This window comes from Cetorhinus maximus, chromosome 19 (genome assembly GCF_964194155.1).
Source record: "Cetorhinus maximus chromosome 19, sCetMax3.hap1.1, whole genome shotgun sequence".
Lineage (NCBI taxonomy): Eukaryota > Metazoa > Chordata > Chondrichthyes > Lamniformes > Cetorhinidae > Cetorhinus > Cetorhinus maximus.
The window spans coordinates 82,501,297-82,519,077 of record NC_135897.1 but is presented as its reverse complement, the minus strand read 5'-3'; the positions used below and the strand labels follow the sequence as shown (position 1 = coordinate 82,519,077).

Genomic DNA, 17,781 nt, shown 5'->3' with positions numbered 1-17,781 from the left:
GACAAAGGAGGGATTGACAAAGAGGTCATGAACTGAAGGACAAAGGGTGTGTTGATGGTAGTGGTTAGTGCTAAAAAGGGCGCTAATAGTGGCATAAAGGTAAGAAAGCAGAATGTGATTATTGCAGAACAAGGGTGAAAGAACAACTTGGAACATGTAACAGATGGCCCTGTAGGAGGTGGGGATGGGGGAAAAAAGGATAGAAAATGAGATAAAAAAAGGGGGCTAAAACCACAGACAAATGATTAAAAATAAAATAAGTGGATAAAAAATAAAAATGAATGTAGAAAAAAGGGAATTAAAAATGGGGTGAGGATGAAGGAGAGAGTTCATGGCCTGAAGGTGTTGAACTCAATGTTAAGTCCGGAAGGCTGTAAGGTGCCCAATCGGAAGATGAGGTGCTGTTCCCCCAGTTTGCGTTGGGCTTCACTGGAACATTGCAGCAGGCCAAGAACGGATATGTGGGCATGAGAGCAGGATGGTGTGTTGAAATGGCAAGCGACAGGGAGGTCTGGGTCACCTGCAAAGTGGTCACCCAGTCTGCGTTTGATCTCCCTGATGTAGAGGAGACCACATTGGGAGCAGTGAATGCAGTAGACTAAATTAAAGGAGGTGCAAGTGAAGCGCTGCTTCACCTGAAAGGAGTGTTTGGGCCCTGGAGGGGGGGTACGAGGAGGTAATCTCCCCAGATGCTGTTAGACCCGCTGAATTTTTCCAGCATTTTCTGTTTTAGTTTCAGATTTCCAGCATCTGCAGTATTTTGCTTTTATCTGAGGATGTGAAAGATTGGAGAGCCAATGGGCAGAGAAGATTTTTTTGTTTTGTGTGTGTGTGCAGACTGAATTGTAGCTCAATTGTTTCACCAGCGACATTGACACTCCTCCTGAACCTCTGCTGGAGGGTTTAAACCAATCCAAACAACAGCTCTCTAAGAATGCCAGGTCCGAACTCCCATGTTCGAAGTTGTTTTTCGTTTATTCCAAATCCGCGTTCCCTGACCTGGAACAGTTAAACAGAGAATACTTCCTGACTCTGAAGCGACTTGTCCCGCCCACAGACGCTATACAGCGATATCCTTTTCACATTGGGAGTTTGCTGTGAGTCTCATTGCCATTGTTTAAGTGAAATTTAGCGCAACGTTTACAAGCTGAAAACCCGGCTTGCTTTTTAAAAAAGCCTACTTAGCGCAATCTTTAAAAAAAACCCTAAAGCTCATTAATGTAAATGTGTACTTTGCGAATTTTCCCATTTGGCAATACGTGTTGAACCCAATTTATATTTTAGAGGGTGCTTCCGTCCCATTCTATTCGCAATGCAATTGTTATTTCAGGATTTTCATCAAAGTGTTTCACTATCAGCCGTCGTGATTAAACAAAGGCGTTTATGTTATTTAAAACCAAGGGTGCAACTTTCACAGAGCGTTGGAAAGATGTTTCAACCAAGCCTGTTACTTTAATCAGATTACTGTCCAAACTAGACCAGTGCTGTTGATCGAAAGAAAGATTTACATTTTTAAAAAAACACTTTCACAGCATCAGGCCATCCCAGAATCTATTTTTTTTTAACAGCCAATCAAGTGCGTTTGAGATGTATTCACTATTGTCCTGTAGGAAACATGGCTGCCAATTTGCACACAGCAAGCTCCCACAAATACTGAATATTGGTCAGGACACTGAGAAAACTCCCCTGTTTTTCCTTTGAAACGGTGATTAAATGCATTCCTGGAGGTTTCATCACACGACTTTCCCCCACGTGCCAGCCATTAGATGGCCAATGCATCGATCCTTGTGATGTACTGCCTTCCTACGCCAACTGGAAAGCAAGAAGACTTATTATCCCATTGGATGGTACTTGACTGCCAGCCTCACTCACCACCCCCCCCTCCCCATTTTCAATATTTTTATATCTGATAAAGAGAAATGTTCAAAGAAAATAAGGAAAAAACTATCTTTTTTAATGTCCGAATGATTTTTCTCCAGGATTGCACACAACATCATGGAGATTGACCTTCATACCCTGGAGACTCCAGGCCAATCCTGGAGGGTTGGCAACCCTAGTCATAGGATCTTTTACATCCCGAGATGTGATACGGGAGAGTAGTTTACTTTTTACCTTTTTAGGAAGTGAGCTTTTAAAGGAATGGCCAGGAAATATGTAAAGTTTAACATTAAAATTACTTCTTTACAAATAATATGACAAATGTGTGAAGTGTACTGAATATACTGCTTAAATATGACTAATTTCTAATTTTGGTGTTCCTGGTGCGTATCAGGAATGCATGTTAGAAAATTTCAAAGGCAATGAAGGGTGGGCAATCAGTGCTGGCCTTGCCTTTGACGACCACATCCTATGAATGAAAAAAAAAGTCACAACTTTCAAACCATTACTTTTAATGGTCAGTAATTCATGGACAGGGAACCTGTGGTTTCTGGGTTATCCTGCCTGTGCGATCTTAGTGCAGAGCTGCACGGTGGGATTTAAGCTTTCTCATGATGTTAAAAATCAGTGGCACCCTCCTCACCTTGCAAAGTAACCGCTGGAGCTTACTTTATCAACAGATTGTCCAGTACCGCTGGATGCCACGGCCAGAAATGCTTCAGTTTGCCTCTCGCCGATCACCAGTTGTGTGCACAAGGGGTTGTGCTGCAACCAGCCAGCCGTTAGCTACGGATGCAGGACTTGGTAAGGTTTTTGCTTATGTTTATTGGTCTGGCAAATAACCAGCACTCACCCTGCTGAAACCTTGAGACGTTGCCATTTTGACACCTCAACCGGCAACCACAGAGGAGAGGGTGAAGTCCCTCTGATCGTCTCTCGCTGTGCTGATGCAACTTTGGCGCAAACCCCATTCTCGTGCGTAAGCAGGGTTTCTGCAGAACTTGCACTGAAGCTAAAGCAGCGGAATGGGAGAATTTCCTAGGAAATTCACCCCCTGAATATACATTTTCTTTCAATAATTTCTGTTCATGTTCTGGGCTGGTATCCTTTAAGTATACGGTGAAGATTATTGGAGTACACAGGGCAACCTGCTGAGCTTTAAGGGTAATACACCAGTCCACAGGATAGCTCAGTATGTGGTAGAAGAGCTGCCCCAGTAGGTAGCTCACCATGGTGTGGAGAAAAAGAGTAACACTGTCCACAGAGCAGCAGGAATGTCAATTTTTGTCCATATTGGAGTTGGGCATTGGGTGGCGGAAATTCTTAAGAAATTAATTTGTGCGCAAGAAGCAAACAAGTTGGTCATACCTGTTGAGTTGTGAGAATGGATCTCCTCACCGATGCACACATTTCAATTTAATGAGACAATTGGAACCTGGTCTGCTTGAAATTTGCGCTGAAGAAAATCACTCCATATATTTGGATGAATTGGCTGGGAATCCAAGGAATATCCACCCAAAAAGGCTTTGACATTCTCAAGACCCACTGGGTACTGCCAACAGTAGGTGCTAGTACCAGCTGTGCCTCAGCCCCCTCCTCCTGCTATTGCTCCCACTCACTCCCCTGCATCATTTTACACTACCATGTGTGGAAAAATAATTAATGAAAGAACAGATTAATATGATGGTTTTCAGATTTGCTGTCTGTTTGTGTAAGGTTGGCCATTATGCCAGGGTAAAGGATGTGTAGGGTATCATGGTAAGTAGAGAGTGGAAAATATATTTCCTGTTCTGTATTGATAAACGCAAGAGGCTTGAGCAGATAAGTCTAGGCTGACACCCCATTGCAGCACTGAGGGAGTGCTGCACTGTCAGAGACGCAGTCTTTTGGATGAGATGCTACATTGAAATCCCATCTGCTTTCTCAGGTGGATGCGAAAGATCCAGTGACGTTGCTTTAAAGAAGAGCTGTGGATTTATCCCCCGTGTTCTCTTTAGAGAAGAGAAGATTTGGTAGAATTTGTCCAAACCCCTCATGATTTTGACTGAGTAGATAGAGAGAAACTGTTCCCATTGGCGGAAAGGTTGAGAACCAGAGGAAACGATTTAAGGTGATTGGCAATGACGGCATGTGGAAAAACCCTCTTACACAGCGAGTGGTTGGGATTGGAAATGCACTTTGCTGCTGTAACCATTCAATGATTCTGTGACTGGAACTTTACATGGAAGTGGTGCCCCCCAACCCCCAACCACACCCTTCCCCACCACCCCCACCACCCCCAACCCCCCCTGCTGAAAAGCCAAATGTGAGCCCGCCTCTGCATGGCCAGGTCATTCCGCAACGATTTAATGTCTGTCGGATAAAGCAGGGTAAATCTGATGGAGTAGATCATCTACCTATTACGGAACCTGACAGACGTTTAATCTATTATCATAGAATCAAATAGCACAGGAGGAGGCCATTCAGCCCATCATGGATGTGCCAGTTCTTTAAAAAAACGCCCCAATTAGTCTTGATCCCTATTTTTTTCCCCATAGCCCTGCATATTCTCTCCTTTGAGTTTTATGTAATTCCCTTTTGAAAATTTACAATGAATCTACTACCACCACCCTAGCAGGCAGTGGATTCCTGATCATAACTTGATTTCAATGGAAAGATAATTGGATGGTTTTAAAATGGACGGGTGACCCTCTGCACCAGATTAGTGGTGGCAAAGATGATAGCTTTTCCCAGGGGGTTATAAACAGTGAAATTTATTCAATTAGAAAGCATTCACTCAAGCATTCATGTATAGGGAAGTGAAGCTGACCGTATAGTGTTTATAGTACAGATGCCAGATATCATGGAAGGAACTTACATTTATATAGCACTTTTCATTTCTCAGGATGCACCAAAGTGTTTCACAGCCAATACGTTATTTTGAAGTTTAGTTACTGTTGTTAAACGAGCTTTATGACCTTGACCTTCTGAGATCTAGTGATCCTTCTTGGACTCTAGCAGGGCTGGATGACTGCTGTTCAGTTGGTGGGGTCATTGCAGTCAGCTGTGAGAGTCACTTCTGTTTGTGTGTCAGTAAAACAGTTGAGCTGTGGCTCAGTGAGTAGCAAGCTGTCCTGCCTCTCAGAAGCTTGAGACTTGACCTTGAGACTTGAGCACAATATCTCGGCTGATACTCTCAGTGCAGCATTGGGGGAGTGCCGCACTGTCAGTGGTGCCGTCTTTCAGATGAGATGTTAAACCAAGGCCTTGTCTGCCGTCTTAGGTGGGCAGAGCAATATTTTGAATCGGAGCGGGGGAGTTCTCCCCAGTGACCTAGTCAATATGTAAGCCTCAGTCAAAATCATTAAAACACATTATTTGACAATTGTGTTATTTCTGTTTGTTGGACCTGTTACGTACAACTGGCTGCCATGCTCCCTTTCAAAAGCGTTTGATTGGCTGCAAAATGCTTTAGGACACTCTGAGGCTATGAAAGGTGGCCTATAAATGCAGGCTTTTTATTTTTTCCATTTCCGCTAGCAAAGAAAATGGTGGAAGACTGAGTGAGACTCTGGGCTGAGGGAGACGCAGACAGAGGCCAGCTGTGCATCCTGGAAGATCATTCTGTTTGCCAATCTCTCCAGCCCATGGCATTTCAGTCAACCGAGGGAGTCTAGTCATCCTTTGGTCGTGTAGTTGATGGAAATGTTGACTGACTGAAATACTGGAAGATGGGGAGATTGAACAATCAACTGAGAGTCCTGTTTACTGTGTAAAATCAGGATGTCCCAATGAAATAGGTTCAGCTGTCCCAGAAAGAAGTTTCTTTATTAATTGGGTGAGCTAAGTTGCCTGTCAAAACCCCCAAATTTTGAAGTAATCTTTTTGCTGGAGCATTGCTTGCATTTTCCTTTGTTAATTTTCAGCCCTTACCTGCTTTCCCGACGGCGGCAACTGTCACCCTCCAAATCGATATTAGTAATATGTGACCGGAGAGAAAATCATATCTGAGTCCAACCCCAATCCCTACATCCTTCCAGCAGAAGCTGTTGGATAATTCCCTCTCTGGGCCCCTTATCTCAGGAGGCCCTGGAATCTATTGTCGCACTCTGATTGCTACTGGGAGAGATAAACTGACTCAGCACAAACCAGCAGCGCGTGGGAGAATTTATTTTTTATTAATCATTCCTGGGGCATGGATGTTGCTGGCAAGGCTGGGATTTTATTGTCCATCATTTTTATTCTTTCATGGGATGTGGGCATCACTGGCAAGGCCAGCATTGTTGCCCATCTCTATTTGCACTTGAACTCAGTGGCTTGCCAGGCCATTTCAGTGGACAGTTATACAAACATCTGAACATACAAGTTAGGAGCAGGAGTAGGCCTCAAGCTTGCTCTGTCATTTGAAAATACCATGGCTGATATGATTGTGGCCTCAGCTCTACTATCCTGTCCACCTGCTGTACCCTTTGACTCCTTTGTCAATCAAGAATCTATCTAATTCAGCCTTAAAAATACTCAATGACCCTGCCTCCACTGCTCTGTGGAGAAGAGAATTCCACAGACCAACAACCCTATGAGAGAAAATATTTCTCCTTATCTCCATGTTAAATGGGAGACCCCTTATTCTTAAACTGTGACCCCTAGTTCTAGTCTCTCCCACAAGGGAAAACATCCTCTCAGCAACACCCCCCATCAATTCCCCTCAGGATTTTATATGTTTCAATAAAATCACCTCTCATTTTTCTAAACTCTAATCGATACAGGCCCAACCTGTCCAATCTTGCCTCAGAAGATAACCCACTCATCCCAGGAATCAGTCGAGTGATCCTCCTCTGAACTGCTTCCAATGCTATTATATACTTTCTCAAGTAAGGAGACCAAAACTGTACACCAGATATAGTATCACCAACGCCCCATACAGTTTTAGCAAGATTGCCTACTTCTATGTTCCAATCCCCTTGCAATAAGCGACAACATTCATTTGCCTTCTTAATCACTTGCTGTACCTACATACTAACTTTTTGTGATTCATGTACCAAGACACCCAGATCCCTCTGCAACACCAAGTTTGCAATCTTTCTCCTTTTAAATAACTTGTTGCTTTTCTTTTCTTCCCACCAAAGAGGACAAGTTCACATTTTCTCACATTATATTCCATCTGCCAATTTTTTGCTCACTCATTTAACCTATCTAAGTCCCTTTGTAAACTCTTTATATCCTTCTCATGGTTATAATCTTCCAAAATTCCTTAGATTCTTGAAGGGTCACGACCATACATCCAGTTCCTTCATCCAAGTCATTATTGTAGATTGTGGGCACTCCACTAGTTACAGCTTGCCAACCCAAAAATGACCCATTTATCCCTACTCTCTGCTTCCTGTTAGCCAACCAGTCCTCTATCCATGATATGTTACCCCCTACACCATGAGCTCTTATTTTGCATAGTGACCTTTGATGTACTATCATATTAAATGCCTTTTGGAAACCCAAGTACATTACATCTACAGGTTCCCTTTATTCATGTTACTTGTTACTTCCTCAAAGAGCTCTAATAAATTAGTCAAGTACAATTTCTCTTTCACAAAACCATGTTGACTGTGCCTGATTGCATTAAGATTTTTTAAGTGCCCTCCTTAATAATAGATTCCAGCATTTGCTCCATGACAGATGTTAGGCTAACTGCCCCATAGTTACCTACTTTCTGTCTCTTTCCTTTCTTGAATGGAGAAGTTAGATTTGCTATTTTCCAATCTGATGAGACCTTTCCAGAATCAAGGGAAATTAAAGCCAATGCATCTACTACCTCTGCAGCCACTTCTGTTAGGACGCTAGGATGAAGTCCATCAGGTCCTGGAGACTCAACATCCTTTAGTTCTAATAGTTTTCTCAATACACTTTCCCTGGTGATTGTAATTATTTTAAGTTCCCCCCTTCCTTTCATCTCTTGATTTACAAATATTTCTGGAATTTTTTTTGTCTTCTACTTTTGTGTGAAGACAAACACAAATATCTGATCAGTGCTTCCGCTGTTTTCTTATTTCCCGTTATTAATTCCCCAGACTCTCTAGAGGACCCATACTCACTCTAGTTATTCTTTTTCTTATTAAATACCTGTAGAAACTCTTGCTATCTGTTCTTATATTTCCAGCTAACTTTCTCTCAAATTGTAATTTCTTCCTCCTTATTAATTTTTTAGTCATTCTGTGCTGGTTGCTAAATTCTGTCCAATCTTCTGGCCTACCATCAATCTTTGCAGAATTGTACATAGTTAAGAGTCGACCACTTGCTGCAGGTCTGCAGTCACATGTATGCCAGACCTGGTAAGGATGGAAATAGTAAAAGAGCATTAGTGAGCAAGATAGATTTTTACAACAATCAATTATAGTTTTATATTCAAGATTAGTTAATTGAATTTGAATTCTATCATCTGCCATGCTTGGATTTGAACCCAAGTCCCCAGGCATAACCTGGGCCTCTATACTACTAGTCCAGTGACATTACCACTGTGCCACCATCTCACCTGAGTTATGGTTATATTTGCGATGTTGTGGGGTGGACCTTCTTGAACTGCTGCAGCCCATGTGGTGAAAGTACTCCTGCAATGCTGCTATGTAGGGTCTTTCAGGGTTTTGATCCAGTGACAATGAAGGAATAGCAATATACGCCTAGGTTGGGATGGTGCATGACTTGGAGGGATAGCATGCCTATGCTACTGCTGTCCTTCTAGGTAGCGGAGGCTGTGGATTTGTGAGATGTTGCAGAAGAAGCAGACTCAGTGTGCTGGCTGTTGAGGGTGTGAATATTTCAGCTAGTGTAATGGGTGCTGACCAAGCAGCCTGCTATGTCCTGGATGGTGTGGAGCTTTTGGAGTTTTGCTGCAGTTGCACCCATCTAGGTAAGTGGGCAATATTCCATCACACCCCTGACTTGTGCCTTGTAGGTAGTGAAGAGTCTTTAGAGAGCCAGTAGGTATGTCACTCGCCACATTGCCTCTGACTTGCCCTAGTAGCCTTCGCATTTATGTTGTTGGATAAGTTCCTGGTTGATGGTGGGGGATTGATAATGCCATTGGATGACATGAAGAGATGGGTAGACTCTCCCTCATTGGAGATGGTCATTGTCTGGCCTTCTGTTGCATGCATATTACTTGTCACTCACTAACCCAAGCCTAGAAGTTGTCCAGATCTTTTTGCAACTGGAAAATTTCAATTCATAAGAATGGAGTCTTTTGAAGAAAATATATATTCACACCAAAAAGCAGATTGGGTGTAGAAAGATCGCATAATTTACTGAGTGCAGAAAATTAGTGCGATTTTTCACATGTCAGGTCAGCCAACCTCTGTGTAAGATTTAATGGGTAATATTGATTTTTGCAGATATACTGAAAAAAGGCGGGAATGCTGCAGATGCTGCTGTTGCTATGGCAGCAGTCTTGAATCTTACTGAACCATTCAGTACTGGCCTTGGTGGAGACTGCAATGTCCTGTTTTACGATGGTATAACTAAGAAAGTATATGGACTAAATGGAAGGTAAGAAACAGTAGCTCAAATTCATAATCATCCACGTTACTACTCCCTTTACCCCCAGCCCTCAAATGACCAACGTTGGCTTCTTCCAGGCATTAGCTTGAAGGGTTAGCGGCTTTTGTTTTTAAACGATGCGTGGCCCACCACACCCTGCAATATGATAGCTGTAATAATTACCGTCTCCAGTCTGTACGTGGTTTAAAAAGTTGCGAGTTACCTTTATAAGATGCAAAGACCATTTGGAACGTGAATGTCCAAGCAGTGTGTCTTTGTGAGACACTTGGCTAAGCCATGTATGCAATGTAGTAGAGGACAGTGCAATAGTTCATATTTGATTTTAAAAAAAAAGTCATAAAATTTGGCATCCCGAGTGGATCGTTGATGTACAATCTTTTTCTCCTTCTGCAGTGGCAGGTCTCCACAAGCATTGACCCTTGAATTGTTAAAAAAGGAAGGCTTTGTGGAGACGAACCCTTTACCGTTGTGCCATGCCAACCTTGTCACTGTACCTGGAGCAGCTGCTGGCTGGTGCGATACTATCCGTCTCTTTGGAAGTAAGAAGGTGAAGTAATGGCTTCAGTAATCCTCCCACAATATTCTCTCTTCATGTTATGTCTCCTTCTTTCACTAAACATTAGCAAAGAGGGGAGGAGGCCATCTCTTGTGCTCCGAACTGCTTTCAATCCAACAGACAACACTGAAGGTAGCAGTGTAAACGTGGCTGTGTTTGCTGACTTATATTGGCTCCTCCCTGGCAATGCCTTGATTTTAAGATTTTCATCCTCATTCACAAATCCCTTCTTGTCCTTTTGTGTTGGCTGTGGCTCAGTTGATAGCATACTTGCCTCTTGAATCACAAGGTTCTGGTTTCAAGTCCCACTCCAAGGCTTGAGTGTAAATTTCCGGTTGTCACTCCAGTGGTGCAGCGCTGAGGGAATGTTGCACTGTCAGAAGTGAAGTCTTTCACATGACACTTTAAACTGAGGCCTCATTTGCCTGTTTGGGTGGATGTTCATGGCACTATTTTGAAGAAAGGCAGGGAGTATCCTCCGTGTCTTGGCTGATGTTTATCGTAATGAGCTCCGTAGAAACCAGTCACTTTTTCAAAAAATATTTGAAATAGGTGAAAGCATGACATAAGATTTCGTGTTTTAAAACTTTTACTGGAACAAATAGCTAAATAATTGACTAAAGCCTACTTTCTTTTTGTAGGCAATTTATACTCTAAACTATAGAAAGGAACATTTCTCTTTTATATTTATCACACATCACACTCTTCATGGAGTTACAGTCCTTCTCACAAACAGTCCACAGTTGCTTCCAATGGGTTAATGTTACCCTATTTTGCTGAGTAGTAACTTTGAGTTACCATCTTCAGATGCTTCCCTTCGTTTTCGGAGAGTTTCCTAAGTTTACCTCCAGCAGTACAGCCTGTTCCGATGATACTTGGTGTTCTGGCCATGCCAGGACGAATCTCCCAGAATTTGTAGGTGGCTATGGGATGCATCTCTGAGACCCTCTCCCTCCTACATCTGGCTCTGATAGTTTACAAAGTCAAGCAGCCAGAAGAGCTGTCTGCTGCCCACACAAAACTGCTGTATGTCTCTGATATTCATTGATTTGTAGGGAAGCCTGTATCCTGATCTTAAAAATGGCTTGCTCTGTCCTCTTTCCCATGGCAATGTGAAACACATGAGCCTTGCACCCAGGTAGAAATGCTGATTAACTGTCTTTCATCTTCGAAGTAAATGGACATTTTACAGCACAACTGTTTACAATCTGATACTTTCATTGTGAACTCAGAGACTGCTGCCATTATCTCCAATCATGAGCACCATACATCATCACCCCAGTAACACAACCTGGGCCTTCCTTTGACCTTTAACCTCCCTCAGCCTGTTATCAAGTAGACTTCTTAACAGGTCACATGACCCCCTCCGTTTTACCTTAAATTAAAGACACGGTTCCAAAACATAACAATCTTATAAATCTTATAATTGTAACATTATCCCTGAATCAACATCACAAAAATAGATTATCTCGCCACTATCACATTGTGTTTTGTGAAAGGAACTACACCTCAAAAAGCACTTCATTGGCTGTAAAGTACTTTGAGACGTCTGTTGGTTGTGAAAAGTGCTATATAAATGTAAGTCTTTCTTTCTTTCTTGCCTCTCCCTTCCCCTGTAACCCGCACCAGCCCTACCACCTCCCAAGTTCTCTGCAGCGTTCCTGTTCTGGCCTCTTGAGCGTTCCTATATTAGTTGCTTCACTATTGGCAGCTCTGCTGCCGGCTATGGAGGCTCTAAGCGCTGGAATCTCCCCCTTAAACATCTCCATACCTCTTTACCTCTCTCCTCCTTTAAAATAATCCTTAAAATAAGCCTATCCCTTTGACAAAATTTTTGGTCACATGCCCTAATAGCTCCTTGTTGGGATAGGTGACAAATTTTGTTCGTCAATGCTCCTGTGAAGTGCCTTGGGATGTTTTACACGTTAAAGCCGCTATATAAATGCAAGTTATTGTCATCGTCATAGCAGGAATTCCTGCAGCAGATTTAAAGTTTATTATGGGAGGAAAGAAATATTTGTGTCAGCAGTGTTCTTGCACAAAGGTATTTGTACAACAACATCACCTGGCTATTTAAGAGAGTGTTAGCCTGTGTAAAATAAGTGGTCCCTTTCTACTAAGAAAGTTGCTAGAGAGATTTAATATGAGCACGTTAAACATTTGTAAAATCATATAGTTTGCAGTAATTTCAATCTGTTGAATCCTATAGGAATTGGATTTACAGGATTTATTGGAAACCCAGTAAAGGTTCCATAGGCATTTAAGTGACTTTCTCATAACGTGCATGGGGAATAAGTAATGTTTATCAAAGATTATGGGGCAATTTGAACCTATTTTTCCCATTGGGAAACTGATAGATCAGGGTGGATTGCAGGCTTCACTTCCTTCCCAATTGAGGCCAATGGGAAGCAATATTATGTGGACTGTAAAACCAACTTTCCACCTAATCCTGTGGGTTTCCTGCTTGCTAGATTAGGTTAAAATGACCTTTTGTATCACAGTTTTTATTTCCCATTGTTGCTGTTTTCAAAATAGGAGTGATCAAATCGGTTATATTAAGAGCAGTGGAATAGCAGGTCCTCTCTTTATGCAGTATTGTGTTACGGACAGGACAGAGGCAAACTGAACTTCTCTATCCTCTCCCTGTCTGTCCGTAAGCAGAAGTGTTTCTGAATTACTTTTAAAGTAGGCTGTGGCGTGTTTCCCCAATCCTTAAGTTTGTGTGGTCCAATTTTATAGGTAAGATGCAGCAAATTCTCTTTAGGGGGGGGTGGGGGGGGTGGTGGTTGGTGGGTAGTGGGGATCGTTGGGAGGGGATTGTTCACAATCTCACACACCACACAAATAGGCGATGGTCAGAGACTTTTAAAATCAAACAGGCTTCGAGGAGTTGTGACACGGTGACCAGCTGCTTGGTCAGCTGGGAGTCCTGCTGTCTTTCCAGTTGGTGTTAATTCAGCAGACTGAGGGTTTCTCCGTCAATATAGAGATTTCAAAATGGTCGCTTGAGTCATGTGACCTTCTTTCTCCACAATGATTTCAAAAGGGATGTTTATCCAATGTCTGGGACTGGCTTTGGTTTCTGGACTGACAATGCCCCAGCCATTAGTTTTTAAAGAGTTACCATCCACATTGAGGATCTCGTGTCGGGAAGCCATTGTCTAAGCAGACCCTCTGACTCTGCTAGAGGGGTAAACTTACCAAAATGCAAATGATGCCCATTGTCCCCTCAATGGTCCCCTTTTGAAATGGACCCGGACAGTCCCAGATGTGAGATGGCCTGTTAACAGCTGTGCAGGCTTAATGAATTTCAATTTGCCAGTCCCGTGGTTTTGTGATTATAGTGTCCTTACAATTGGATGTGAGATTCCATGATGATGAGAGGAGGATTCTTCTGTTCTTGTAACTCCTGTTGGCAGCTTCCAGAACAAAGGGCTAACCCTGTGGTCATGTGACTTGTAGCAGCCATCTTGCTGGGTTCAGCAGAAAGTCAATTATAAAAGTAGCAAAAACAAAAGCCTGATGTACATAGTTTTGATTTTTTTCATGTCTTATTGACATAACAATGGTTAAGGGTTGAAGAAAGGAGGAAGAAATGGCCTTTACCTGTTACTCAGTATTTTCTTGGTGTTGGGCTGGAGATAAAATTTTATAACCCTGGGTAGTTCCAGATGAGTTTGTTTATACACCTTGATGGTGAAACTCGATGGAGTTTGACGATTGTAAATGTGGATTTTCTAACACTGTGTTTCTGTGCACCAGCTCTCTTTGTGCGAAATTCTGCAGCCTGCTATCGAGCTGGCAGAAAGAGGCTTTCCTGTCGCTGAGATCGCAGCGTTTCACTGGAACAGAGGAGCGAGCGTCCTGCAGAGCCCAGGAAACCAGCACGGAAAAGATCTCCTGCTGCAGGGCAGAAGCCCTAAATGTGGGCAGATATTCAAGAACCCTCTATTAGCTCAGACCTTCAAGGTGGGTTATTCAGTTCCCTCCTAAACTTGTGTCCTGAATGAGCCATCCCAGAGTGATTTATTATAGGAAGAATTAGACGTGCACAGAATCAACTTGCCCCAAAGTGCTTTACAGCCAATTGATTACTTTTGAAGTGTAGTCACTGTGTAATATAGGAAACGTAGCCACCAGTTTGCACACAAGGCCCCACAAACAGCAATATGATAATGCCCAGATAATCTGAGTGGTTTTTGTTGAAGGGTAGAAGTTATCCAGCACAGTGAGGAGGACTTCTCTGCTCTCCTTCAAAAAGTGCCACGGAATCTTTTACAGCCGCCTGAGAGGGCGGACGAGGACTCTGTTGAGCATCTCCTCTAAAGAATTGCAGCAGCCCCTCAGTACTGCACTAAGGGTCAGCCTAGATTTTATGTTCAAGTCTCTCGAGTTGGATGTAAACCCACAATCTTCTGGCTTAGAGGCAACATTATTACTGACTGTGTCATGGCTGATGGGTTCTTCGGTTCAGTGGCGTTAGTGACTCCTGCTGATTGACACTGCCCTGTATCCACATGCGCAATACCATAAATCAGATATGTTGTTACACTCTGAAAAGTCAGTTGGTGAAGATTAGTACTGGAGCCAGTTATTACTCAGTTATTACTTATATTTTATTTATATTACTTATTACTTATACCCAGTTATTACTTATATTTATTCACAGTGTTAAACATTACAGGCATACACCTCCTAACTCAAACACCCACATTTTCAATAAGTGCCTCTTTATATGTGCTTAAATGAAACCCCAGTTAATGTCCACCATCTGCACACAATTAAAAACACTTAAGGTACAATTAACAGGAATCACCATTATTCCTCACGAAAGATGGCCTGAATTGAACATTTTGTTGGATATTTTGTCTTTTGCACATGTATTTCTTTAATCTCTCCAAAGGCAGCTCAAGAAAGCAACTTGGTGAGTTGATGTCTAATATAAGTCAATAAGCTGCTCCATTTCACATATGAAACAATTACAATCAGAACTCACTTATTCCCCTCAACTTCACATCACTTCTAATACATAAAGAAAATAGACAACTTGCAATATTTATGAATTCTGCTGAAATATTTCTTGAAATCTGTGCAGTGGTACTTGAATCCAGAACCTTCTGTTTTAGAGGCAAATATGGTAGCACTGAATCACAGTGGCCTTTGTCAATGATTTATGATAAATTATTCTCCCAGTGTTCATCTATCTAGAGTATTCCAATGCAGCTGAGTGTCCGTTATCAGCAAACACCTGGAAAATCTGTTTAATGTTGTTTGGGGTAAATTTGTGGCTTGGCTGCTTTGGACATTAAGCATCACCTGGTCAGGGTATAGAGAGGAAAATCGGTTAAGGGGAATTGTCTGCCCATGATGGAGCCCACTCAGTTCCCCTTCTGTTAATTTAAATGGGAGAAGACGACAGGTCGGTTCCCTCATCTAATTCTAGTCCTCCCTGCCTTATTTCCCCCTCTGCTCAGGTAATGCTTGTTGCTCGGCCGCTAAAGAATACCATTCCGTTAATTCAAATGGAGGGCTATTCTTTCCTTATAGGGCGGAGCAATCTCCACCGCGCGATTTTCCTATATTGGCATGTGCCCAGGTTATGCAGCAGCCCCAAGCACAGGAACCCTGAAAATCTTTCCTGTATTCCTTTTGGTTTTCCATCACCAGTTGTTACAATGTATGAGGTTTTGAAGTTAAAGTGTCCAGCAGTATCACATTAAGGAAAATTGACCTGCCCCCTATCTTTTAAAGGAGGAAAATCTCATGTATCAGTCACCTACAATATATATTTGCTCCAGGCTGGCTGCATGAGATGGGTGTATTCAGGAGGCTGGGTGTATTCAGCACTGGGTTTGAGATGGGTGTATTCAGGAGGCTGGGTGTGAGGTGGGTGTATTCAGCACTGGGTGTGAGGTGGGTGTATTCAGCACTGGGTGTGAGTTGGGTGTATTCAGCACTGGGTGTGAGGTGGGTGTATTCAGCACTGGGTGTGAGATGGGTGTTATTCAGGACTGGGTTTGAGGTGGGTGTTATTCAGGACAGTTTGAGATGAATGTTATTCAGGACTGGGTTTGAGATGGGTGTATTCAGCACTGGGCTTGAGATGGGTGTATTCAGCACTGGGTTTGAGATGGGTGTTATTCAGCACTGGGTTTGAGATGGGTGTATTCAGGACTGGGTTTGAGATGGGTGTTATTCAGGACTGGGTTTGAGATGGGTGTATTCAGCACTGGGTTTGAGATGGGTGTTATTCAGGACTGGGTTTGAGATGGGTGTTATTCAGGACAGTTTGAGGTGGGTGTATTCAGGACTGGGTTTGAGGTGGGTGTATTCAGCACTGGGTTTGAGATGGGTGTTATTCAGGACTGGGTTTGAGGTGGGTGTTATTCAGGACTGGGTTTGAGATGGGTGTTATTCAGGACAGTTTGAGGTGGGTGTATTCAGGACTGGGTTTGAGGTGGGTGTATTCAGCACTGGGTTTGAGATGAGTGTTATTCAGGACTGGGTTTGAGGTGGGTGTATTCAGCACTGGGTTTGAGATGGGTGTTATTCAGGACTGGGTTTGAGGTGGGTGTATTCAGCACTGGGTTTGAGGTGGGTGTATTCAGCAATGGGTTTGAGATGGGTATATTCAGGACTGGGTTTGAGATGGGTGTTATTCAGGACTGGGTTTGAGGTGGGTGTATTCAGGACTGGGTTTGAGATGGGTGTTATTCAGGACAGTTTGAGATGGGTGTTATTCAGGACTGGGTTTGAGATGGGTGTATTCAGCACTGGGCTTGAGATGGGTGTATTCAGCACTGGGTTTGAGATGGGTGTTATTCAGCACTGGGTTTGAGATGGGTGTATTCAGGACTGGGTTTGAGATGGGTGTTATTCAGGACTGGGTTTGAGATGGGTGTATTCAGCACTGGGTTTGAGATGGGTGTTATTCAGGACTGGGTTTGAGATGGGTGTTATTCAGGACAGTTTGAGGTGGGTGTATTCAGGACTGGGTTTGAGGTGGGTGTATTCAGCACTGGGTTTGAGATGGGTGTTATTCAGGACTGGGTTTGAGGTGGGTGTTATTCAGGACTGGGTTTGAGATGGGTGTTATTCAGGACAGTTTGAGGTGGGTGTATTCAGCACTGGGTTTGAGATGGGTGTATTCAGCACTGGGTTTGAGATGGGTGTTATTCAGGACTGGGTTTGAGGTGGGTGTATTCAGCACTGGGTTTGAGATGGGTGTTATTCAGGACTGGGTTTGAGGTGGGTGTATTCAGCACTGGGTTTGAGGTGGGTGTATTCAGCAATGGGTTTGAGATGGGTATATTCAGGACTGGGTTTGAGATGGGTGTTATTCAGGACTGGGTTTGAGGTGGGTGTATTCAGGACTGGGTTTGAGATGGGTGTTATTCAGGACTGGGTTTGAGATGGGTGTTATTCAGCACTGGGTTTGAGATGGGTGTTATTCAGCACTGGGTTTGAGATGGGTGTTATTCAGGACTGGGTTTGAGGTGCGTGTTATTCAGGACTGGGTTTGAGATGGGTGTTATTCAGGACTGGGTTTGAGATGGGTGTTATTCAGCACTGGGCTTGAGATGGGTGTATTCAGCACTGGGTTTGAGATGGGTGTTATTCAGCACTGGGTTTGAGATGGGTGTATTCAGGACTGGGTTTGAGATGGGTGTTATTCAGGACTGGGTTTGAGATGGGTGTATTCAGGACTGGGTTTGAGATGGGTGTTATTCAGGACTGGGTTTGAGGTGGGTGTTATTCAGGACTGGGTTTGAGATGGGTGTTATTCAGGACAGTTTGAGGTGGGTGTATTCAGGACTAGGTTT

The 17,781-nt window shown here is 43.1% G+C and overlaps 1 protein-coding gene across 2 annotated transcripts in view; it reads left to right on the top strand.

Moving 5' to 3' along the window:
• Positions 1 to 1,007: 1,007 nt before the first annotated feature.
• Positions 1,008 to 17,781, top strand: part of LOC144693973 (glutathione hydrolase-like YwrD proenzyme) — a 60,241-nt gene continuing 43,467 nt past the window's right edge. For both annotated transcript variants that reach the window (XM_078564254.1, XM_078564253.1), the window contains exons 1-5: positions 1,008 to 1,097; positions 2,559 to 2,682; positions 9,237 to 9,390; positions 9,796 to 9,949; positions 13,721 to 13,927. In XM_078564254.1, the coding sequence (XP_078420380.1) occupies positions 2,577 to 2,682; positions 9,237 to 9,390; positions 9,796 to 9,949; positions 13,721 to 13,927 (621 nt within the window). In that variant the 5' untranslated portion in view covers positions 1,008 to 1,097; positions 2,559 to 2,576. The remainder of the gene's footprint in view (positions 1,098 to 2,558; positions 2,683 to 9,236; positions 9,391 to 9,795; positions 9,950 to 13,720; positions 13,928 to 17,781) is intronic.